Here is a 23,374-nt window from a genome sequence, read left to right on the forward strand (position 1 = left end):
TTGCGCTTCCTTGCGACGCTGTTTATCTGGTATTCTTATTCACGCCCTCTCTCTTTTTTCTCCAGTGCTTCCCATTCCATCCTATTTCTGGCTGCCTGTATCGCGACTTTGAGCCTGCGCACCCACACACGTCATTCCTTCTTGTCGGCCACCTTGTCTGCCACCGTTTTTCTTTTTCCCCGTTGTAGCTGAAGTCCACCCTCTGCTAGGCCGCTTCCTCCTACCTTGCTTGGCCCCCCCCTTCGTCCCATAAGGGTATTGCAGTCTTAAACTTCTTGTCTTATTCAATCCAACAAACCCTCACATTCTTTCTCTCCCATCTTTGCATCTTGAGGAGGCCGGAAGCTGTCCTTATTACACTTTAACTTAATTGTTCAATTCTCACATCTTGTTAATTTTTCAGTCTGTAAAAGCTCGCATCGCATACCCGGTCAGCAGAAAGTACCGGCTCCTAATCACTTCGGCGCATCTCGTCAACCAACCACCTCACAAAAGGCGCCACCCTACCTCTCCTTTGGTTCCTCCCAACCAACCCTGGAATAACTGGTTCATTCAATCTTGACACCAGCCTGGTCTGCTCCATTGCTATCAACGATTTGAACAAGATCTTATCACGTGGAGACCCCGTCTGGCATGAGCAAGGTTGGGGGCGTCGACTCGTTTATTTGCACAGCTGGACCTCAGCCACGATCACGACGAATCCGCCAGCCAACTCTTCCCTTTGCCCATTTCCCCCGCAAACTCGCCCATCCGTCTAATACACTTGTCCATACCTCATACGCCCACTCGCCAACCATTGGATTTGCCCTTTTCGCCCCTAGTATTCAAGCTTCAAAGCGCTGTCATCATTCAAGTAACTTATACGCAACCACCCGCTTTTCTTGGCACTGTGCCCTACCGGTTCCATCCCCAACTTACCATCATGCTCGAGACTCACCACCGCTGGCCCGAGGCCACTAGGAAAAGAGGTCGGGAGGAGGAGGATAATGGCTCGGCCGAGTCGCTGAGCTTCGGTGATCATCGTAATGTAAGTTTTGGCTTCGCATCCCGCAATTTCGAGCTTTCCAATTGCGAAGCAATAATCCAATGGTGCATCTGCTAACCATATGATGCGCGTAGAAACGTCTGCATTCGCTGCCTTTTGCGCTCGTCACCTCCGCACAAACGGTGGTCCCACCCGCCCAGCTTCCCCACGAACTCAGTGGCCGCGACCACAATTACACCCACGGACTCGGATTCGGAAGAGATGCAGTCTCAGTCCCACTTCTCGCCATGGGTTTCCACGCTGCCCATGCAGCAGCAGCAGCAGCAGCATGCGTCCAACTCTTCAATGGAAGTAGACAGGGACACGGATATGATGGAGGGAATGGCGAACGCTCCTGACCAGTCAATGGGTGACGGATATGGCGCGAGTAACACCGGTCGGATCCCGACTCCCATCAATGCGACGTTTGCTGCTCAAGTACGGGGAAACAATTGGACCTCGGCGAACCAGCAAATGCATGCTGCGAACTCGAATTTCGGAGTCGAGCAATTCCAAAACCAGATGGGTAGTGCTGGAACAGGGGCAGGACAGCATCACGCATTCCCACCTGCAGCGGATCCCTCGGTCCCGCGTTCGTTGGATGGCTCGGCAGGATGGTCTATGATCCAGAACCGGCGACTCCCGTCCCCTATTAGCGAAAGCGGTGGCGAGGAACTGCCCACCAGCCCTGGAATGGTGCTAGATGCGTCTCAGCAGCGGCCGTATCTGCCGCACATGCCTCATTCGACCAACCCCGCTGCTATGGCAGCGCTGCATCCCAACTTGGAGATATGCCATGAACCAGCCACAGAAGCTGATACGGGCATGATGGACGCGGATGGTGATGTTTGCTCTGAAGAGGGCAACTCGCCATCGTCAGCACCTGCCACCCCTTCGCCGCGCAGCAAGTATGGCCACTCGCGTAGCAAGCACACCGTCAACAGCTGGACGCTCCAACCCGGCATGAAGAAATCGTTCAGTATAGGATACCGGGCGGACTGCGACAAGTGCCGGCAGAAAATACCGGGCCACTTCAACCATATCATCATATCGTGAGCGAAGATGATGTTGCTAGCACTTGCGCCCCAAGCGCCGCTGCTTCACGAATTCCTCCGATACCGTTTACCCGACGCGGAGAAGATGATTCATCTCAGACCACTACTGCCAATCGCTGATTGCCTCAGCACATCGGCTGCTGATAAGAGGTTGCGGCATGCGTGACTCTGTGCCTGCCTCTTTTGATTTATTTGTTGCTTTTGAAGGCCTGTTATATGCCACAATACCCCTTACACTCGTTTACTGCATACAAGCTATGGATTTGATTTTGGGTTCGGAGTTCAGGGGTTTCACCTTGGGAAAGGAACGGGTGTAATCACGTCATTGGGTTCGCTTGGCAGACCTTTTTTTGTCGAGTATATAGCGATGGGGATGAACCCGGTGGCAGCAGAGGAATAAGACCCGACTGACAGCGTGACCCGCTTCTGGCGTCATATGATAAACAATATTGAAAGTAGAAAACAATGCTATTGCCAACAACAACTACATCCCATCTATCCTATGATGCCACATTTTCTTGGGGTTTGCGTTTTTGTGAACCATCATGGCGAGTTTGGTAGGGTGGACGTGCGTTTCGGGGACTGACTGGATTCCTGACGAACTGCGCGTTTGGTGAGTAATGATAGGGGTTAAGTATGTATCATGTATAACAGGGTAGTTCATCACAGGCTAAACGACCACATAGCAACCCCATGACGGCGATAGGGTATATGGGGGATGGGTGGGGTTTTGCAGACGTTTCTGTATCGGTTTCATTCACGAAGAGCTGCTGAAGATGTTAGATGCGAAGAAAGGTATGTACAACCCGGAATTGGGTACTTTCAGAAACGTAGATATATGTAGTAGATAGACCGACCCCAATGAACGCCTGATTTTGATGCACCACCATCGTCGTCCATCTACACCAACCAGTAAGTAGTCATAACATGATGATACACCGATACACTATACTACTATCGTACCTAAGATAGGTGTAGGTAGTACCAATAAATGCCACCCTCTCTACTTGCGCGCGGGCGGGAATAAAGACAGCGGGCGAGACGACGGGCCCTCGAGAGTGCGACTCGATATGTATGTAATACATGGAGAGAGAGCTCTTTTTTCTCTCCCCAATGGTACAAGTATAGACGACAAAATAGACAGACAGACATACGTTTGATAGATGTCTGTCTTGTCTGTCTTGCCTGTCCTTTTGGGGGAAAGCCCCCGAGCACCCCCTTTTCCATCCAGATGTTTGTCTACCAGAACCATCCCTTCTTCTGGGGCTTCTCCTGCGGGGCGTTTAGGCCTATTTGGTCCAGGGGACCGCCCTTGCGCTGGTTCTCCCGCTCCGTCTCGAGCGCGGCCTTGACGTTGTCCTTTTGCTCGTCGATGGCGCGCATGACCCGGCCCGACGCGGCGGCCTCTTCGTTCTTGAAGTTCAGGCTGCTACTGCTGCTGCTGCTGCTGTTCTCGGCGCCGGCCGCGGTGTCCTCCTTCTTGAGGCCCGAGAAGAGCCAACTGCTGAGGCCGCCCTTCTTCTTCGGTTCCTCGGCCTCGCCGGCGCCGCTCAAGGAGGCGCCCTGCATGGACTCGCCGGGCCAGACGGTTTTGTCGGCGGTGCTGGTGGCGGCGAAAGACGCTGGCGCATCTGCTTCGGTGGTGGCCGCCGTCCGGGCCGGGTTCAGGAGCTTGGGCAGGGGCACGCCGGCCTGCTTGGCGCGCTCGGTGGCGTCCTCGACCATGGCGATCTGCTCGTCGCTGGCCTTGCCCGTCATGTAGGCCAGGCGGGCGGCGTCGAGGCTGTCGGACTGGAGGGTCTGCTGCATGGCGAAGAACTCGTTGCGGCGCTTGCGGTTGTACATCATCATGTCCACGGTGGCGTAGACGGTGACTACTAACGCGAGACCTGTACAGCAACAAATAATAACAATCATGTCAGCGGGGGATGCTCGACTCTTTCGCAATGCTGCGCTACGCCGTAGTGCCTGTTGGCAGCAATGGGTGGCGGTAGGTGGTTCGAGACCCGAACCCCTCCCCGAAGGAGAAAGACGAGGGAAAAAGAAGACTTACCGCTGAAACCGATCAGCCCCATGACGGTGAACCGATGGGCCGCGTCCATGTACCTCCTCGTGCCGCCAATGACCTTGTCCATCTTCGATACGTCGTGGTTCTTGGCCGCCAGATGCGCGGCGCGCAGCCGCCGCACCTTTTCGTCGAGCGTCTCGGGGGCGGCGGGGCGGTTTCTAAGGGTGGCATGCCGCCGGGCGTCTGCATAGTAGGTTTCCGGGGCGCTGCCGCCGCTGCCGGCCTGGAGGCGGAGGCTGCTGATTGTCTTGTTGACGACATTGTGGGCGCGGTTTTCTGGGAGGAGGATGCGGCGGCTGCGGAAGAGGAGGTAGAGGTAGCGTCGGCGGAGGCCTTTTGATGTTGGCGTGCGGCGTGTTGGAGGTGAAGAGGGTGGCTTCGGCCACGCTGCGTGGGCTACCGATTCTGGCCATGTATCCGTCCCTTGAGATTTACTATTATCTCACGAAGGGCGCCTGAGTCCGATTCGAGGTTCCGGCAAGGCAGAGAGAGTAGTCGGTAGGTCGGGTATGTAGGCAAGGGCTGGTCGATGTTCAAGTACGCCACTCCCGTCCCATTAATCGGCGGCGGGATCGAATTGGACAGATAAGATAAGAGGGGAAAAGAGCGAAGGAAAAGTCGCACTCGATGCCAAATTGTCGCAGCGATTCGTTTGTTCCCGAGGATTGGTGCTGGGGGGTGTTTGTCTGCTGGCCGTGGTGGGAATTTGCGACTTCGAGGAAATTGGCGGCTACTTCATTGGTTTGTTGCAAATCCAATGGCCTTCGATGATCAGGGAGATTATTTTTTCCCAAGAGGATGGAGCTTGGCTGTTCGCCCATTCGTTCCCCCAATTCCCAATTGACCCGAAGACGGTGGCACCTAAAAAGTAAACCTAAAAAGTAAAAAAAGGCCCAGCTTAGCTCCAATCCCTCCCTCCAGTGAGCTCCAGGTGGGGGGTCCATGCGTCTTGGGGTATTGTAGTCTAAGTCGGGAGGTACCGCACTTACACCAGAGGTAATTCTGTCCAACAACTCAGTGCAGCATGTCTTTTCTGACATGCTTTAACCCCATGGCTTATCACGGTCCAACTGAAGAACTTGTGCAGCAAACAGCATCAGAATTGTGTACTTGTATATGTGTGTAGATACTCAGACAGCTACTCTATACAATCCATATCCGCAGGAAGCAACCACAAGAATGTACCAGGGGAAGGAAGCATCAGAGGGTTGTAAGATGCCTCGTCAATGCCTTGGTGTGCATATGTCCATATCCCTCGCCGTAAATCCAACGCGCGCAACCGTCCAGCCAGACCCCCCTCCATCTAGAGCCATCCAGCTACCCTGCTTCACCTGCTTGAGTCCTTGCGGAAGCAGTCCTCACGGTCTCTTCCCCGTGCAAATCAAGAACGGAAACTCCATCATCTCCCCCTTCCCCTCCCCGCCCTCGGCCCTATCCCCAAACTCGCCCGGGAACGACTCGACCGACTTCCTTGCCGTCCACGCGACCTCGACCCGGACGTCCGCGAACCCGACCTCCCGCATCAGCTCGCGCATGCGCGCCCGCGGGATCCCGTGCCGCTCCACCCCCTCCATCTTGCCCTCCGGGTGGAACTTGCGGGCCGCGGGGCCGAAGTCCTCAAAGTCCGTCAGCGCCACCGCGCCGCCCGGCTTCAGGCAGCCCAGCATCGTGCGCAGCACCGGCGCCATGTCCGGGATGTGGTGCAGGACGAGGTGCGAGAGGACGAGGTCGAACTTGATCCTATCAGGTCGACCGCCGACTTCTTGCGCTGGCTTCTCCTGGTCCTGTTCCTGTTGTTGCTGTTGCTGTTGCGTTCCGGGGGCAGGCTGGGGTCTTCCGGGTCCTCGAGCATGACGCAGATGGGCACGACGTTTCGGGAAATCCTTCTTCGGCAAGCGGCTCTTCTCTTTCTTCTTCTGCCTATTCTCATCATCACCAGCCTCCTCACCTCCACAATCATTATCGCCGTCCTCCTCAGCCTTGTTGGCTTCAGCATTATCCGCGAGCTTCGCCTTCAGCACCTCGACCATGCCCTCGGCGGCGTCGACGGCGACGAGCAGGCGCGCGTGCGGCGCGACCAGCAGGCTCAGCGTGCCGGTCCCGCAGCCGATCTCCAGCACGTCGGGCCGGGGGGCGGGGCCGGCGGCGTCGGATGAGTCCCTAAAGCATGTGACGTGGTGCTGGACCGCCCGCCAGGCCTCGGCGCTCATGGCCTGGATGAAGGGGTTGCTGTCCCACGCCGCGGCCTCGGCGTTGAAGCGCGCATTGTTCTTGGTGATGGCTTCAGCAGCAGCAGTTGTAGTTGCGGCAGTCGTCGTGGTAGTAGCAGTAGGGGCAGAGGTAGTAGTCGCGGTTGCTTTGTTCTTATTATGGGCGGTTGAAGTTGCGGCCGTAGTGTCCTTATTGGCAGATGCTGTTGCTGCTGCTGCTACTGCCGCTGCCGCTGCTGCTGTGCGGCGGGTTTGGACCATTGTGCCGAGCAAAATCCCATGGAGCAAGTGGTTTGCAGATGGACAAAAAGACGACGATCTTGAGAGGAAATGTGTTGCGAATCTGCACTGATGAAGGCTACAGTCTGTATGGTGTTTGTTTGCTTTTACGGATTCTGCATTCTGCATGAAGAATAAGAGATATTGCTGCCTGCAAGACGAGGGTTGACTGTTTGATATGCAGCCATCTGTTCCAAGTAAACAAATACCCCGCATGCGTGCCCCTCAGCTCACTCCAAATGACCTCGAGATTGATTTCGCATATGCGGGAGGTAAATTGCCACGAGGGAATTATCATCCGAAACGCAAAGCCTCACTCAAACTCGTGGAGCGGCTGGCATTAGTTCTCGCAGGACTTGTGTATTTGGATGTGCAACACTAGACGGACGGACGACCTGATGTTGGCTACAACATACCTATGTACTTACATAACTTACTCAACCAGCTCACCTCACTGGCTCTCGCTGTGTACCTGAGCCCTCGGCATGTGTAACCTCAAAACCCAAATTTAAAAACTCTTGAAGTCTCCTGCATCGTACATGTGCGTGAGGAAGGACTCACAGCAACCCTGCCGATGCCTCATTCAAACCCGCGCCCCTGAAACCACCGCTCCTCCATCCTCGTCCGCATCTCACCAGTCCCGCCCCCATCCGAAGCGACAGCTGCCTCGTACGCCATCCGGTAAACACGCAGGTCCTCACTGAACAGCATCCTCTTCTCCGTCCACCCCGTCCACTCCCTGATCTTCCCGCTGTCCACCCACTGACTGAACCCAAACACCGCCGCCAACGCCGGGTCATCCTGCGACGCCACAGACCCCGCAGTAAAGACGGCACCCCAGGAAACTCGTACTCCTTGGCCAAGGCCGCGAGCACATCGCGCGCCGTCTCGTACCGGGACGCCGAGATGTTGAAACACTGCCCATTGACCCTGTCGCGACCGGCGCGCTCAGCGTCGGCGAGAGCCACATACGCCTCGGCGCAGTCGTCCACGTGCAGCGCGTGCATGATACTGGCCGGGTCGGAGCCGATGGACAACGCCGGCGCCCCACTGGCGGCAGCGCGGGAGGCGTAGTCGAAAACGAGCCCGTAGTAGCTGCTGCCGTAGCCGTACACATTGGTCGGCCGCAGCACCGCGGCATCGACGACGTCGTCGAGCTCGAAGATCTTCGTGGACGTCGTTGCCCGCGAGACCAGCTGAGCCGGAGGGCTGATCGGCGACAGCTCCGTGTGAGGAGCCAAGTTCGGTGTCCCATCTACGTCGGTCGTGCCGTAGTCTTTGCAGCCAGAAGATAACAGCACCAAGGGCCGAACGCCGTTGCCGTTGCTAGTTTCGGCAACGCGACGGATGAGAGCGGTGAATTGCTGGTAGTAAGACGAATAGTCAGGAGGTTCGGCGCATCCGACGATCGCATCGACTGTCGTCGTATAACTGTACAGTCTTTGAGGCACCGAGTCGTCCGCCAGTGTGCCGATGATTGGCGTCACCTCGGCCGCATAGAGCGATGAAGCTACTTCTGCCCGGCGGACCAGACCAAAGACACGCCATCCTGCCCTCACGAATGCCCGGCACACAGCCAAGCCGATATAGCCATTCGCTCCGACCACCAAGACGCTTCTTTTCGCAGTTGTCATTTTGTTGCCTGTGGGGGAGGTTCCGTTTGCCGTGTGCTTTTTTGGCCGATCTATAGTGGAAATGTAATGGAAATTTATATACAGGATTTATACACATTATGGTCCCTTGGCATCAAGTTCAGCCCGCCTTACAAATACCAATTGCGCCGATCGCATGATCGGGCGAATTGATCCTGCCGATTCACCGTGATAGTATGTACATGATATTCTTTGTTGCATAGAGTTTCGCCAGATCTAGGTGGAACTATGGGCCGCAAACTGCCCGTCCGGGACCACAGAAGCTTAGTTGAGGGGGATTGTACCGCCGATGTTTCAGCCCGCGGCGGCTGCCCCATGAAGTGCAAGAAACCTCCGCCGAAGAAGTCTTCCATGCTTGGAATGACTGGTTGAGCGACGTCGAACCCGGCTGCGTGCATGGCCTCGGGAGGAAGTGGGAACGTTTCTGCTGCGGTGGGGAAATCGTTGCCTTCGAAATTCCGGTCTGCTATTGACGATGGCGATGTATCATGGCCCGGTGTAGACATGGGATAACTTGAAAGCGGCATTGTCTGGTTCCAACCGGGGAGATGTCGCCTCTCCTCTTCCCTGGGCGTGGTTTTCGAATCACCGTGATAGGACGAGCCCGTGCCGATCCTGGACTCAACCCTCTGCCGCGCGAGTTTCGCGAACTTGATGGCCCACGACTTGCTTGGCGTACGCATACACCAATCCTCAAGCTTGGAGATGAGGCCGACACTGACTGCTGCCGGCACCTTCGACTGGCTTTCATCGTAATGGGCCAGGATAAGTGCCGAGTATCCGATACAGAGGCAAAGGTATGTCGGTATTGTGTCCATCAGGAATGAAGGCATTTCCACGAACGTCTCGAGAACCGAGTGCGCATACTTCGCTGTGTGTGCCTGCAGTGTCTGCGCATCTTTCTTCGTGGGTTTGGGGTCCGGTGTGTCGAGGATACTGCTGACGGGCGAATCAACGGACAGATTGGAAAGGAAGGTCTTGCCGCTCATGGCTTCGCCGCTGGCCTCGAGCGCATGGACTGCGAGAATCAGGTACGCCGCATAATACCCGATCCGCAGCATCGACGCAGTGGGCAGTGCTGTGGTTATATGTATGTCAGCGACAAAGCTTGAAAATGACATGGGGCTAGAAGACTAGGAATTGCTTACACATCAAGTGATTCCATTTCTGTTTCCATGTCTTGAACTCGCTGCATTCGCCGTGGGCATCGAGATAAGATCTCTTCCGGAGTTTCGAATGCAGCACAGAGTACAGGAGAACCTCTGCCACTAGCATGCCATCTTGCATACTGGCCTGGTAGAAACTCAGGAGGATGTTGCATTGATTGATGTACGATGATTGGAGCACCGACGGTCGCCCGGTAGTCGCAGCCCAACTGCTCGCAATGGTTAGCGCGTTCATTGGCACCATGGAGCCCCCGAATAGAGTATGTCTTACTGAAGATGGTGCAGGCAGACTGTCGACCATAAGTGAATAGCTTGGCGGTCTTGGATGTTCGAGCTACCGTGCTTGATGTTGTTCACAATCTTGGAGAAGCTGATGCTCAGCATGGCCTGCTTTACACAATACCCGGTCAAAAGCCAGCTGTCGATGTACTCTGGTCCGTCCTGCAGTGTGTCAGCGGATGCTCAGAACCCGTGGCTTGAGGTGTTCCCTTACAGCATGGTCGCTCATGACCAGCACGGCATTGATCTCTTCAAGATTCAAAGGACTCGACAGCAATGTTTGCCCGAGGGTGATTCGGACTTGTTCGTAGACCTGGCGATGGGCTGGCGTCCCGCAGAGGTCATCCCGGTATAGGATAGCACACAGACAAACGACGCTGTGTAAGAACGGAGAGATCTGGCGAAGGTCTGCGGCGGGGGGAATCGGCTGCGTTGTGTACCAGCAGCAAGTGACCATGGTTCCGAAGGAATCTAGGATGTATGTCAGCGGCTAGTTCCGGATGAAACAAACAGGCGTAAGCAAACTCACAGCCTGACCAGCTCAGTTGCTGTTTGCTCATCGAGGAGCTGCAGCTGAACCAAATCAAGTTTGACATGTTCAAGACGTCGGTAGCCTTGTGTGACCTGTTCGCCGATCTCTCGTAGGACGACCGTTGGAGCCGAGGTGGTGGCCAAATCGACAGGGTCTGCAATATTCTCCGGCCCTTCGTCCTCCCTCGATGATTCCGACCGCGCAACACCGGTGTTGTTGGCGGGTGCTGATGAGTGAACCCGATGAGCGTCGCCGACAAGTCCGAACTGGCGTGAGACGAATTCCATCATGCTCTTAATCTCGGCCAAGGACTTCTCATGACGGGCCAGCCTGTTGATGATTGAGTTATGAGATCCAAGTGAGTTGTGAGAGTCCGGGGGCCCCGCTCACCTCTCTTCGATGCTCGTTGAGCCATTGTCGACGGGTTTGGGGTGACTCGGGATATCCAAGACCTCGCCCTTGAGTGAGCACTCGATCCTGGACACGGGATTGGGGTCAGCGATAGGGGGTTGACGGGCGTTCGGGTGATGCGGGAGCCTACCTCAGCGTGACGCAGCGATGGCAGGCCTGGGCGCCGGGGTCATACTCGCAGCGGCATTTCAGCCGCTGGCACGACTGGCAGGAGAACACCCTCCTGCGGCGCTTCTGGCCGGCGGTCTTGTCGCCGCCGTTCTCCTCCTTCTTGCGCTTCGCCGAGCCGTGTGGACTGTCGGCGGTCGTTGAGGGAGTGCCATTTCCATCCTCAGTCGGGAGTGGTGGAGCTGGATCGGCTGGCTGCATTGATGATGCCCTGCAGTGCTACCAGGCCGGCGGTATATTCACTTCTAGTTGTACAGGTTTCGGGGAGAAATGGACACGATGCCGTCGGAGAACGCAGGTAGCGTCGCGCTTTGAAGGAGAAAACTACGGCTCCACTGCGCCAGGCCCCTTTCGGCCACGCCCCGCCGGTTATCGGTGGCTGCAATCGCCGACAAGCACAAGCCCTGCAGGGCAATGTAACCTCACCTCTCGTGAACCTAGCATTTTGCTCAATTGTCGTGGCCACGGGTCATTCAGCCAATCTTTCAGCCAACCTCATTCTAAGGTCTCATCTATCTAAGGAAATGATGCTCGGGAGTCGCGCAGTGTAGAGTTTGCGCATTCTTTCTTCTAGTGAACCGCGATAGCGCTTCAAGAAGAAGAATGCAGGCCCCCATCGAAAGACATGTTCCCTCGTCCCAGCGACTATCGTAACAACATGTGGTTTCTTCTCAAAGATCCAGCGCGAGTCGGTTGGCGCCTTTGATCTTCGAGTCTATCTACTTATATACATGTAAGTAACGCCTGAAGAAGATCCTTCAGTCAATAACGATGATCTGTTGGTCGACATCAAGAACCATGGCATGCTGGTTGCCATCAGGAGAGTCATCATCCAACTCCAACTCCAAGCGTCCCAGCGTGCGCGAAGACGCAGCCGACGAGGGTCGGTCATACATATTGTCAAGAATGACAACATCTTCGTCATCGTCATCATTAACGACGATGACATCGTTGCCGTCATCGCTGTCATCAATCACCATTGCCTCGTACGGACTAGGATTGCGAGGCTGCGGCAGAGGGTTCATAGCTCGACGGGCTCGATCAGTCCGCTCCATGCATTGTCGCAAGTGCGTGTGGAGTACCTGTGCAGCAATCGGAGGAAACACATTGCCGATCTGGCGTCTCTGTTCCGTAATAGTGCCTTCGAAATTGTAATCCACAGGGAAGCTTGCGATCGTCGCAAGCTCACGACAAGTGAACTTCCGCGTGCCAGAGGGGTGGTAGTCACCTGGTTTGTCACCTGGGGTGCCCCCCGTGACGATAGTCCGGGGCAGAGCTTTGTTTGCGTCCCATGCTGGCAGTGGGAAAAGAAATCGCATACCCGGGGTGACGATGTGCGACTTGTCGTTGTGTCTCGCAGCGTTCGGCATTCTCGACAAGGCTCTGGCGACGGTTGCCCACGGCGGCAGATGACCTCCGTGCTGGGAATGAGTGTTCGCCGGGAAATCCGGTAATGGCTCGCCCGGGCATGATCCGATCATGATCAGACGCAGCCGTTTCATCGGGACGCCCCAATTTCTGAGTTCCACGATCTTCCAGCGTACTGAGCAGCCGAGATTGGTAAAGCCATGCACAAGTGCATCGAAGAAACCCTGGTGGTTCGCACAGCTCATAATTCCATACGTCTCCTCGAGCGTGAAAACCCGACGACACTTGCGCTTGATAATCTCATGACATGCAAAAAGCGCAGCCTGGTTTGTCTCGTCGTGCTGCCCGGGTATAGTGTGGGCTGGGGAGTACGGCTGACACGGAGGGGAGAGATGGATGGCATCGAGTCTCGGTCCGCGATACAGCTTCTTGGTAATGAGATCGTAAACGTCTTCATTGAAAACCTCGGTTGTCGGGAAATTCGATTTATAGGTCCTGGAAGCGGTTCTGTCCTTGTCGCAAGCCATCAGGACGTCTAGCCCGGCTCCTCTCGCTCCAGTGCTACACCATCACATCAGTCTTACATACACCTATAAACGTTTAGGTAAGGGCAAACCCACGAAGCTCCGCCTGCACCACAGAAGATGTCACCAAAAGAATACTTCTGGTGGCGACCAGACGGTTGGAAGTTCCAAGCGTGGTTTTGGATAGGAACATCACCAGGGTTTGGAGCATGTCGGGTCTTGCCGGCGGTCCAATCATTGAAGCGTTCCATTTCCGACACACGATATGCATCCTTGGCGACATCTTCAGGGCCGATATGTATGATCGCAAATTCTTTTGGAGGCTTGCCTGTAGACTGCTAGTAAGTTTTCATGTCGGTAATATGGGAAAGACATGGGTAAGCTTACCTGTTCGTCTTGCTTGGGAACTTGCCCAAACCCGTTTGCGCTTCCATCGACAAACCAGTCGACCATTCTCCTCAGTATGAAGAACGTCGTTCCTTCTCAGTTGATACTTAAAAACCGGGTAGTCGGCATTGGTACACTCAAGGTCTCGAGTCTTGATGACGTGGTGCAGAGGAACAGCGACGGTAGCTTGCTGCTCCTCAGTTCGCGGATCGTCGCGAGCCGAGTCAAGGATCAGGCATACCTCGTTGAGCTTCTTAGGCAGCTGATTATTCACATGACGAGTTCGTGCGAAGGGCAATCCATGTACGAAAACCCCATCTGGTAGGTCCACGATGGCTGTAACCTTCAGAAACTGGGCTTGGCAGCTGGCTGGTATAGCCATGACCTCAACATGACTGCCAAGACGAATGTGGAAGCCATTGTGCTGAATAAGGCTTACGCCTTGAGGCGGGATCTCGATCGGTGGAACATGGGAGAAAGGACGGCGTTGTACCTGAGGCTCATCATCGTCGCCCGTCAAATCTATGACCAACCCGACCTCACGGCGAACCTCTTCATCATTGTCTTCGCTAAGATCAATGACGGGTGTAACTCTGATATCTTCGTCAAGGTTAATAATGGGAGTGCTTCTTTGGGACGGGAATCGCCGGGCCATGATGTGATGTACAGCTCTTGCAGCTTTGTTGGAGACAAGCCGTGTAACGGTGAAGAGACAAGCCGTGTAATGGTGATGCGTGTCTCGCTATGAGAGCTGGATGAATGCAAGATGTTCGGCGACTCAGGGAAGTTCGGCGATTCAAAGAATTTCGACGATTTAAGGAAGTTCGGCGACTCAGGGAAGTAAGGTCATTGAAGGGTTTGAAGGTGTTAGAACGGGTAGGCAAGTAGATAAACAAAATAAAGTGTTGGTAGATCGAACCTTTCGTTGACCAGTGACTGAGTGTGAGAGAAAGTAGAAATGGAATTTGTACCAAGCAGAGTCTGATGGGGAGAAACTCTCAGGAAGGTACGATATCGGAGTACCTCTAAAGCTGGTAAGGTGCTTCTCTTGAACTGTGTAAAGTGATTCTGTGCAAAATAATTTTGTTTGGATTTCTTGGTTCTGGAAGTTGTTTGTAGAGGAACTCGAATATCGGTCCGGGGAGGAAGACCAGATGTGTGAGGCCATAAACTTGGATACCGGCTTCCTGACAGTTCCAAGTCGCCGAAAGTTGAAATATTGAATAGAGGTGTGTCTTTGTTGAACTGGACCACGGGGATGTGCACTTTTCGTATTAGGCTGCTAAAAGGGGTTGGCGATATCCTCTCTTTGCGTTCAATTTCTGTTCTGTGTGGGCCCAACCATCCCGTCACTTATTGTTGACGTCAAGTACGTGAAGACCGAGGACGATTGATGCTTAGGAATTGCTTTCGTTTGATGAAAAACAGCTACTCTTGTCGATTCGTTTCAATATAATGCTCGTCGAAACGAGAATTTGGTGAGATTTATTTTGGTAGCTTCTTTGTAAAACGTCCGCCTTTTAGCTTGCTGCGTCTGCAACTACAAGCATCTATCCCCTCCGAAGAAAAATTAACAAGATCTTATCTGACCAATTTGTAAGACCGCCTCTCTAACATCGAAGCAGGTTCCTGCCAAGTTTGACATCGTCCTTGATCCAGCTATCTATCACCATCTATTGCCCCATCAGGAAGTTATGGTCTTCTCCCAAAGCACAAGGGTCTGCTCGTTTCACATGACCATGCTTGGAAGTTCCTCGAGCCCTGCACATTGTGCCGAGTTAGTATGCTGACAAACATGTATCAGGGGGTTTGGGACAACTCACATCCATCAACGTCCTCCGGAACCGTCTGTTTCTTCGTGCACGCCATGGAATCCTCGGGCCTCTGCGTCTCCAGCGCCGTGCAGGCGTTCCCGAAGCACCGCGCATCCAGCCCCCTCTGCAGGGCGTCGCCCTTCCAGCCAAAGAGATAGTCGCCGTGCCAGCCGTAGCCGGTCTCGTCGTTCATGCTGTACACGAACGGCTGCGAGCCGTCCTCGGGCCAGGTCGACTTGTCGTTGAACTCCCGGGTGTCCCACATGACCTCGTACATGACCTGGGGGAGACGGACCGGGTGCGTCGAGGGGCAGGGGCCCGTCGACTCGAAGCTCCCGCTCGCCGGGTACGCCACGTGGCTCTTGTGGTCTGGGCTGTCCAGGTTCACTCCATCCCAGCATCTGCGCATCACGCGGGTTAGTCACTAGTTCTTCCAGACAATACAAGACCGCTACTCTACTCACGTTGGGAATGTGATGGTGGCTCGAATCCCTCCATCGCAACCACCCGGAGGAAGTTGCGCGGTGTCCATACCACTACCGTCAACGCATGGTGCACCACCAAAGGGGGTTTGTTGTACGTTTGTATAACACCGATGGCATAGTTGCTTCTGTTGGCCGGCACTGGTGCGCAGAGCTGAGTCACCGACAAGCATGCGGAAACCCTTGAAAATCTTAGCATTTCTTTTGACCGTTGTATTGCAAAACGAAGTCTTACCGGCTTGAAAGATGTGACAGTGGTTTTTCCGTCGTATGGCGGGATGTAATAAACAGTCATGCCCTCGGTCCCTTGAAGTCCCTGAAGTACGATAGGTGGTGAGCATTGCTTATATGAACTCAGGGGGCAGCACACTTACTAGGTTGACCATCTGCTTCACCCGTTTGTAGGTTCCATTGCGAGCTTTGAAGTACAGGTTGGCAGTCCAATAGTTGGAGAAGTCTTCGCTGTAGTCACAAGTCGTGCAGGTCGACTCTTCGGAAGGATCGTAGTCAACCGGCGTCACTACCCAATCATTTCTTAGTGGTAAGGACTGCCATGCCTCGATTCCAGGAACTTACTTGTGGCGTTGAACGAGTTCCCTCCGACAATCTGGTGAATGTGAGGGGACTGGACCATCCCCGGAGTGACCAGGGGATCGACACGCTCGACCACGAGCCGTGAGCATTGGAACCGCATCATGGCCGCCGTGGCGAACTGCGCCGAAGCGGTGTACGGCATTACAGCCGCAGCTGCGAGGTAAGGCAATTTCCACAGCATCTTGAGTGAGTTTTGGGTTGTTGATCTGCTTTCCACAAATGACGAAGAGGTAATTGGGATTAATATAACTAGCTGCCCCTTTTTCGTTATTGCTATTTGCTCTAATGGTAGCTTCCTACTTTATCCCGGAAAGCCGTAGCCCATCCCGGCCCAACAGCAGGGTCCGAGGTTTGAGGTCCCGGGTAAACTCGATGTGGGCTCCATGGAATATGCTGGTTGGACAGACCAACTGCCGGTTTTTGAGTCAATCTATTATCACCCGTTTAGGACACATCAAAAGGCACGAACCAATCAGAACTTTTCGCCAAGTAAATGATATTAAGAACATATATTGCTTCTGCGCCGATCGGTGACACATCTGGCTTGGCCATGCCCTGTCCTTTGCCGGTCTCCGAACATATCAGTCACTGTATGATATATCAAGTTGGGTGAGTCGTAGTACGGCAACCGCGTCAATTAGATTGCATCTTATCTTGATGTAACAATATACCCTTTTAACGCCAAGTCGCCTCAATGTACAAGCGAGGTGCTGTTGCATGCAACAGGACTTACATTCTTCCACCCATCACTTACCTGGAAACCGGACCCTTTCCCTTACAGAGGCCTCTGGCGAGCAGACCAAATGCCCTTCTAGCTCTCCAGAATCTCCGCATCGCTTTCGTGCTGGCCATCAGGATCCTCCAGTGCCTCCTCAAACGCCCCGCTCCCTCCGCAACACCTCCCACTCCCTCGTAAACTGCTCCACCGTCGTCGACAGCCTCGGCCGCGCCGGGGGCCGAATAGCGCGGTCCATGAACGCCCACGCGATCGCGACGACGCGGTCCTCCCGCATGGGCTCCGCGCCGTTCTTGTTCTTGCACAGGTCGCGGATGTACGCGAACCAGTCGGCCAGGGGCCAGCCCGCCGCCGTGTCCCGGACGGTGTAGAAGAGCGTCTCCTCATCCAGGAGCGCGTTGGACTCGGCCACGCGCTCTAGCCACGTCTTGGTGTGCGTCTCGCCCTGCAGCGTGATCGGGCCCGACTGGCCGTCGGGCGCATGCCGGTTCTTGCGGCTCAGCCGCCGGAACGACTTGTCGACCAGGTACAGCCGGTTCCAGACCTGGTCGCTGAGGCGGCTGACGTCCTCGACCAGCTGCTCGTGGTATTGGTGGTGGTGCCCGCCGTCCTCCCGCGAGGTGAAGGAGGAGTGCTGGTTGTTTTCGTACGTCACCTCGAGCGTCTGGCGCAGGTCTTCCTTGGTCGCGAGGTTGGCGCGCGCCTCGAGCTTCAGGACGTACTGCGACATGCGCGTCAGGTTCCGGTGGGCGGCGACGAGGGCATAGTTCAACTCGCGTTCCCTTTCGGCCGGGGTCCGCGCTCGCCTGGGGCCTGTGGTAGGCTTTGGCAGCGAGCGGGGAGGAGCCTGGGCGTGACTGTTGATCTCTGCATCCAACGCGTCGATGACCGCGTTAACTTCATCGATGTCAAACGAGAAGTCCGGTACATCATTCCAACGTCTCTGAGAGCTGCTACTTACGGAGCTGTCGTTCGCGTAGCCGCCAGCTCCAGGCTGTTGGCGACCTTGGCGAAACCCGACAGGGTACGGCATTTTTGAGTGCTGTACCAGTAGCAATAGTATATAGACGTAAATGTTTGAGTAGTTCAACAGAAACTTCGGATAGTTAATCAAAGACAGACATATGCGTAACCGAGACAATCTTTTATATGTATCATCTATTGACAGACCAACAATTGCTATCATGTTCCCCATTGTTTGAATATAATGGCTCCTATGCCCCGAACAAAGCCTCGGACAATCGCCGCCCATCCACCCTATACATATCTTTGTGCCCCTATTGTATGCTGCCGACTCTAACATAAAGCCCCTAGTAATGTGTGCCAATTGTATTGAGTTTCCTGCATCGTGCAAGGACTCGGCTTTCGATTCCTCCTGTCCCACCGACTAATAAGCATAGGTATCCGGGAAAAGCGGCCCGGTGAAGCCCTTGGACTGTGCCCAAAGAGTGAAAGCGAGCCCGACGATGTTCCAGAAGACGGCGGACTTCCACCACCCCAGCATCGACTGCGCGACGGCCAGGGGGCGCTTCGGCCAGGTGGCCGGGTCCCAATCCCGGGGGCGGGCGAGGTAGTGCCAGCTGACGAATGCGGCCCAGCCGACATACACCGCGGCGGCCAGGGCCGCGTACGCGTACGGCCACGACTGCTCCCGGGCGAAGGCCCAGAAGCAGCGGCCGCCGAGCACGAGGGACCCGTACACCGCGAGCGAGTGGAGGGGCAGCCAGCGGAACAGGCTCCACGCGGTGGCGAGGATCTGGTCGAGGACGAAGATGGCGAGGAAGACGAGCACGTCGATCCAGTCGATGGCGGTCTCGATGAGCCAGTCCCGCCACGAAAACAGGACGCCGACCAGGCCGAGCAGCAGCTGGCCCACGTAGGTGCGCTGCCGGTTGTACCGGCCGGCGACCAGACCTCTGGTGTCGAGGAACTCCTGCGCGACGGTGTTGCCGACTTTCGAGTAGCGGGTGTGCACGTAGGCCTTGCTGCCCTGGTAAAGAAGGCCATTGATGGCTCTGAACAGAAAGCCCGGCTCAGGAGGGTGGTGCTCTTGGTTTAGCTGTTTCATGACGTTTTCATGATCATGATCGTGATCATGCTTACGGCCATCTTTATCTGTAGGCGCCGGGGCTTCGCCGGCAAATCTGACAGTGCTCGTTTTGCCCATTTTGCCCGAGTAAACTCAGACGTCGCGGGGATTGACGGGCTGGTAAATGGAAAAAGAAATTGATGGGGCAAGTCTTGAAAATTGAGCTTTACACAAACAGAACCATGCAAAATGGGACAAATAAATGTGGTTTTGATTGAATTATACGTAGCTTCGGATAGGTGGGACAATAAGGGGGAAGGATGAAAGGGATACTTTAGGAATGCCAAGATCCTTTGTCCGTCCGCAAACATCTCCAGCACCCCAAACTCGGCCAACCCGAAAACAGAACATCGCATGTCTCAACCAATTTGGGTCAATCAACTGTCAGGAATCTGAGTAAAACCTCTGCCGCCAAGATCCTCGTGTCGTCCCGCTCTACGAACATCAGGTACGTGTCGCTGACGCAGGCGTCAATTGCGCCGGCTTTCACAAGCCTCCGAACAAAGTCGTTCATAATTATGCGATCAAACTCCGGGTGCCCCTGTCCCAATGAGTTTGGTTAATATGTTTGTATGATGAATAATCTCGGTGTAATTATTGGAAGTTGGGATAAATCCAGTACTAACACCACCCAGTTGTCTGACCGGCACGACGAAAAGAAGAGCGCATAGACTCGAAGAAAGAGGAGATAGAATACTACTTACCTGATATGTCAAGACTCTCCCCGGCTGGTATAGGCCCTGGATTTGACACAACATGCTCGAGCCTATCGAAGACCACGTCGGCGGCAAATTATCCTCTGCGACGACGACCTCGTCAGAGTGGAGGAACTGGTAGCACATGGGCGGCGACTTGGACAAGCTAGGGAAGTCCTGGGCGAAGCTGCGATCGTGATACACCTCCTGAACCCCGACTTCCCAGCCACCGTCCGACCTCTCGACACGGACTCCGTGGTCTCCCAGCAGTGTTTGAGCTATCAGCTGATGGCCGAAGCAGCTGCCAAAAATCTTGATCCAGGGCAGGTTGTGATAAACACCTTGTCTTTGTCAGAGCTGGAGTTTAAGCGGTAGGCAGACAGGAAGACAGGGCCACGTACCTAGCAGAAAGCGCCGAAGCGTTGCAATCCACGGGAGATCATCGTTGACGCCATTCACAGAGCCCGAGATGATAATGGCATCGATGCCCTGGAAGCTCGAAGGGTAGTGTCCCTCCTTCACGTTCCAGCTGCTGGTGCTGACCGAGATGCGCTCGTAGGCCGGCTTGCCGATGTTGAGCTGATGGGTGCCGGCCAGGAGCCAGCGCTCAAAGATTTTGGCAAAGTTGCCATGGGACTGGACGATATAGGGGGCATCTGTTCGCACTCGAGCACGGCGATCTGCAGGACCCGTCGGGACGCTTTGGTAGCTGTAGCCGCCCGGATCATGTCAGCACCTTGAACGTGACAGTGCATTAGAGCCTGAACAGGCATGTGGTACTCGACATTCCCACCCATGCCGTCAGCAATAAGCTCGCGGGCCAAGGACGCCATTCGTCAAGCAGAGCAGCTGGGTCCTATAATAAAAGAAGTAATGGTTTTTCTCCTGTCGGAAGAAGCAAAAATGTGAAGATGCAGTGTAGTTCGAGAGAGCCGTCCGTTGTCCTTCCAGGCCAAGAAAGGGGGATTTTGTCCCTTTTTCACTCCGGTCCCCATCTTCTGCCCTCTCGCAAGCCTTTCCAAACGACGCCGGACCTCCCTCCTCCTCTTTCAAATCCCAGCGAAGCATGGGCGCCATGGGGGTACGAGACAAGTGCGCGGCGTATCACATTGTCACTCTGCGTACTGCACCCGAGGTGGTCCCGCTAATGCAGATTTTTTGTGTGCTCTGTGGTCCGAATATTGGGCAGAAACTCTCTCCCTCGCACCAGAGGGAGGTTCCCCATGCCATGACAGGGGTAGCACCTGCGCCGCATATAGGGGAGCAAACCCAATACCAGGTGGGTCTGCGGCCTCGCAAAGTATTGCCCTTCGAATATCTCACGATCCCGCAGCCCAGCCTCTCGGAAGACATCCCTGGAAACTTTCCACCACCACAACTTTGCCTGCAGCCCAATTGATGAGGAGCTTCCGAGAGCCTTGCATAAAACACCCGGCTCAACTTTGATCATCGAATGATGAGGCGCTCGTAGCGCCTTGACTAAGAAAAATGCGGCAGGTGAAACTCGTGCAGATTGTCGTGGGGTTTTCTCCGCGAGACCACCAACGTCGACACAACCAAGACTCAGAACATGATGTTTTGAGCTGGCGACTGACTGGCTATGCGAAACTCTCGGAGAGACTTACTGTGTCGTCAAATGCCAGCACACTCCTGCGAATTCCTCCGTGAGCAATCGCACCCACCGCGAGAGGCATCCATCATGCATACACCAGACTTATCTGCGAATCACTGCCATGTGGGCAGCACCCTCGCGTATAGTGGTATACCAGAAGGCTTTTGACCACTGACTGGGTGATGGCTGCCACATCTTAGAGCCCGTTTAGCTTGATGATCCATCTTACACCATCTTCTGTGTATGTGGTCTGTAGCGTTGAGCTTGTGGCGTAAGACGAGACACAATGCACGTAGTAGACGTAAGGACATGATACAGAAAGGCTCCTTCCGCTTCGACTCCCGAAACGGCAGTTGTACAAGCTCAGGTTCTGGAGGCCTTGGCAGGGGATTGACGCGGATTTCTCCTCACCTTCGCGAACACAGGGGCCACCGGACTTAAACCCTATAGGAACCTTGGTATACCGGGTCAGCACTCTGTTTTATCTCATTACATCATGGTACAGTCCAACGCCGGGATGACAATACCTTTTTGTGGGTTCTGGGACCTTTCCTTCTTTGAGCGGTTCTCCCGAAGAAGACCTACTAGGCCGATCACCCGGCTGGGCTGACCGGTCTACTCGGAGGGATTGGTTCGGGATGGTGTGATGATAGTATACCGTACCGCCCACTGCTCGAAGTAAGGTGCAGGTGGTGCATGACCAGCAACGGCAACTTCATGATCGCAAGGTCGTGTGTGGGGGTCGGCACATATAGCAAGTCCACAGCCTGATATATAGTGACTGGCACTGCATAATCTCGGCACAGATGCGGGTAATTTACCAGAGCAGGCGGTCCACGTTGCAAGGGAGATGAGAGATCTAAGGCACTGTAACGTCAAGAGAGACCAGGCAAGACGTCGTCTCGGTCTATCACTGGCTCTGCTGCTCGGAGCCCGAGCACGCAGTCTCTCCGGCAGACCGAGTGCAACATTGAAGCGAGAGAGCAGATTGAGAGATGCGGAAAAAGCAAATCAGTACCTAGATCACATTGGTGGAAGGCGAGACTGATGACATTTGACCAAGTACATATGTAGGTAGGCAACCAATGGGTGTATACTTTTTCACCAATGAGGGAAGGCTCGACCAAGCCCGGCCAATCACAAGCACAACTAGGCAAGAAGGGAGGGAGAAAAGCAAATAATCAGCCAACGTAAGGAGAACGCAGAGCCACGTCTCGCATATCAAGAACACCTTGTGACCGAAGCACAGCAAACTGTCGTGTAACAAGGTTTCTTTCAAAAACGCCAAGGCTCATTTATAGATCGTGGACGTAATGTATTCGGTCAAAATTGTTCCTAAGTGCGTGGGGGCTGCACTCTGACCGGGCTGCAGCCATGAATGTGGTGTGCCTGACCAGGTTCAACCCCAATCGAACCCCTGAATTCGGCACGTGACCCCCAAAATGAGCCAGGCCTTCTCCGCCCGACCTATGTTCGCCGCGAACACGTTGGATCCATCCGCCTCACCCTAAATACAGTTCTTTCTCAATACCATCCCTCTAATAGGTTACGCAGCATCAGCAAAAGCCCGCTGCACCACCCCCGCGACCCATTCCCCCTGAGCACCGCCGCAGCCGCAAGAGGCCGCAGCACGCTGCCGTACCAGAAGACGGCGGGATTGTAAACAGCCCCGGTCCAACCCAAGCGGGCGAGCCCGAAATCGATAACGAGGCGAAAAGCCGGGTGCCGGAGCAGCAGGACGGGCAGGCCCACGGCCGGGACCAGCAGCAGCGGGAACGCCGCCGAGAGCGCGACGACGACGAACCAGGCGAACCACCAGGCGCCGACGTCGGCGACGACGCCGCCGCGGCCCTGTAGGAAGCCGCTTCCGCTGTTGACGTTGTTGTTCTCGCAATTGTTGTGATTGGTGGCGGTGGGCGGCTTGAGGACGATAAAGCCTTCGCGGAGCACCTCGGCCGCGACGACGGACAGCACGAGCAGGTACACCCACGCGGTCCAGCGCACGAGGTGCAGGAGGACGCGGTAGTTGCGGGCGAGGTGGATGGTCAGTACGCAGGTCCAGACCAGGGGGATCGTGAAGAGGAGAAGCCACATCGCTGTCGCGGCGGCAGGTTAGGGCGCTTATGGGCAGGCCATAGGCTGGCTGGCCGTGAGTATGTATGATTATGAGTATGGCAATCAATCAAACTTGGTGCGCCTTGTCTTACTTGACTTGATTGCGTAGTAGCA

General features: G+C 55.0%; 12 protein-coding genes across 12 annotated transcripts; 1 reads left to right on the forward strand and 11 right to left on the reverse strand.

Annotated features, from left to right (window-relative positions):
- Nucleotides 1-922: 922 nt before the first annotated feature.
- Nucleotides 923-2,080, forward strand: PG997_005566 (uncharacterized protein; the record flags this gene model as incomplete). The annotated part of the gene is made up of 2 exons (XM_066809881.1): nt 923-1,022; nt 1,203-2,080. The coding sequence occupies 2 exons, from the start codon at nt 923-925 to the stop codon at nt 2,078-2,080; spliced, it is 978 nt and encodes a 325-aa protein (XP_066668804.1).
- Nucleotides 2,081-3,318: 1,238 nt separating this feature from the next.
- Nucleotides 3,319-4,560, reverse strand: PG997_005567 (uncharacterized protein; the record flags this gene model as incomplete). Its single annotated transcript, XM_066809882.1, is given in 3 exon segments — nt 3,319-3,968; nt 4,133-4,534; nt 4,548-4,560. The coding sequence occupies 3 exon segments, from the start codon at nt 4,558-4,560 to the stop codon at nt 3,319-3,321; spliced, it is 1,065 nt and encodes a 354-aa protein (XP_066668805.1).
- Nucleotides 4,561-5,505: 945 nt separating this feature from the next.
- Nucleotides 5,506-6,618, reverse strand: PG997_005568 (S-adenosyl-L-methionine-dependent methyltransferase; the record flags this gene model as incomplete). The annotated part of the gene is made up of 1 exon (XM_066809883.1): nt 5,506-6,618. One exon carries the CDS (start codon nt 6,616-6,618, stop codon nt 5,506-5,508), a length of 1,113 nt encoding a protein of 370 aa, XP_066668806.1.
- A 597-nt stretch (nt 6,619-7,215) lies between these two features.
- On the reverse strand, nt 7,216-8,270 carry PG997_005569 (NAD(P)-binding protein; the record flags this gene model as incomplete). Its single annotated transcript, XM_066809884.1, has 2 exons — nt 7,216-7,336; nt 7,450-8,270. 2 exons carry the CDS (start codon nt 8,268-8,270, stop codon nt 7,216-7,218), a joined length of 942 nt encoding a protein of 313 aa, XP_066668807.1.
- Nucleotides 8,271-8,398: 128 nt separating this feature from the next.
- Nucleotides 8,399-9,349, reverse strand: PG997_005570 (uncharacterized protein; the record flags this gene model as incomplete). The annotated part of the gene is made up of 1 exon (XM_066809885.1): nt 8,399-9,349. The coding sequence occupies one exon, from the start codon at nt 9,347-9,349 to the stop codon at nt 8,399-8,401; it is 951 nt and encodes a 316-aa protein (XP_066668808.1).
- A 909-nt stretch (nt 9,350-10,258) lies between these two features.
- On the reverse strand, nt 10,259-11,045 carry PG997_005571 (uncharacterized protein; the record flags this gene model as incomplete). The annotated part of the gene is made up of 3 exons (XM_066809886.1): nt 10,259-10,595; nt 10,656-10,742; nt 10,807-11,045. 3 exons carry the CDS (start codon nt 11,043-11,045, stop codon nt 10,259-10,261), a joined length of 663 nt encoding a protein of 220 aa, XP_066668809.1.
- A 557-nt stretch (nt 11,046-11,602) lies between these two features.
- On the reverse strand, nt 11,603-13,778 carry PG997_005572 (S-adenosyl-L-methionine-dependent methyltransferase; the record flags this gene model as incomplete). Its single annotated transcript, XM_066809887.1, has 3 exons — nt 11,603-12,773; nt 12,833-13,064; nt 13,124-13,778. 3 exons carry the CDS (start codon nt 13,776-13,778, stop codon nt 11,603-11,605), a joined length of 2,058 nt encoding a protein of 685 aa, XP_066668810.1.
- Nucleotides 13,779-14,852: 1,074 nt separating this feature from the next.
- On the reverse strand, nt 14,853-16,194 carry PG997_005573 (uncharacterized protein; the record flags this gene model as incomplete). Its single annotated transcript, XM_066809888.1, has 6 exons — nt 14,853-14,884; nt 14,947-15,338; nt 15,402-15,601; nt 15,655-15,735; nt 15,794-15,939; nt 15,996-16,194. The coding sequence occupies 6 exons, from the start codon at nt 16,192-16,194 to the stop codon at nt 14,853-14,855; spliced, it is 1,050 nt and encodes a 349-aa protein (XP_066668811.1).
- A 691-nt stretch (nt 16,195-16,885) lies between these two features.
- On the reverse strand, nt 16,886-17,782 carry PG997_005574 (uncharacterized protein; the record flags this gene model as incomplete). Its single annotated transcript, XM_066809889.1, has 1 exon — nt 16,886-17,782. One exon carries the CDS (start codon nt 17,780-17,782, stop codon nt 16,886-16,888), a length of 897 nt encoding a protein of 298 aa, XP_066668812.1.
- A 354-nt stretch (nt 17,783-18,136) lies between these two features.
- On the reverse strand, nt 18,137-18,916 carry PG997_005575 (uncharacterized protein; the record flags this gene model as incomplete). Its single annotated transcript, XM_066809890.1, has 1 exon — nt 18,137-18,916. The coding sequence occupies one exon, from the start codon at nt 18,914-18,916 to the stop codon at nt 18,137-18,139; it is 780 nt and encodes a 259-aa protein (XP_066668813.1).
- A 295-nt stretch (nt 18,917-19,211) lies between these two features.
- On the reverse strand, nt 19,212-20,366 carry PG997_005576 (class I glutamine amidotransferase-like protein; the record flags this gene model as incomplete). The annotated part of the gene is made up of 4 exons (XM_066809891.1): nt 19,212-19,379; nt 19,543-19,874; nt 19,935-20,213; nt 20,270-20,366. The coding sequence occupies 4 exons, from the start codon at nt 20,364-20,366 to the stop codon at nt 19,212-19,214; spliced, it is 876 nt and encodes a 291-aa protein (XP_066668814.1).
- A 2,303-nt stretch (nt 20,367-22,669) lies between these two features.
- PG997_005577 (uncharacterized protein) lies at nt 22,670-23,239 on the reverse strand (the record flags this gene model as incomplete). The annotated part of the gene is made up of 1 exon (XM_066809892.1): nt 22,670-23,239. The coding sequence occupies one exon, from the start codon at nt 23,237-23,239 to the stop codon at nt 22,670-22,672; it is 570 nt and encodes a 189-aa protein (XP_066668815.1).
- Between the last annotated feature and the right edge of the window lie 135 nt (nt 23,240-23,374).

The sequence above is a fragment of the Apiospora hydei genome (genome assembly GCF_038363865.1).
Source record: "Apiospora hydei strain CBS 114990 chromosome Unknown utg000005l_segment0_segment0, whole genome shotgun sequence".
Taxonomy (NCBI): Eukaryota; Fungi; Ascomycota; class Sordariomycetes; order Amphisphaeriales; family Apiosporaceae; genus Apiospora; species Apiospora hydei.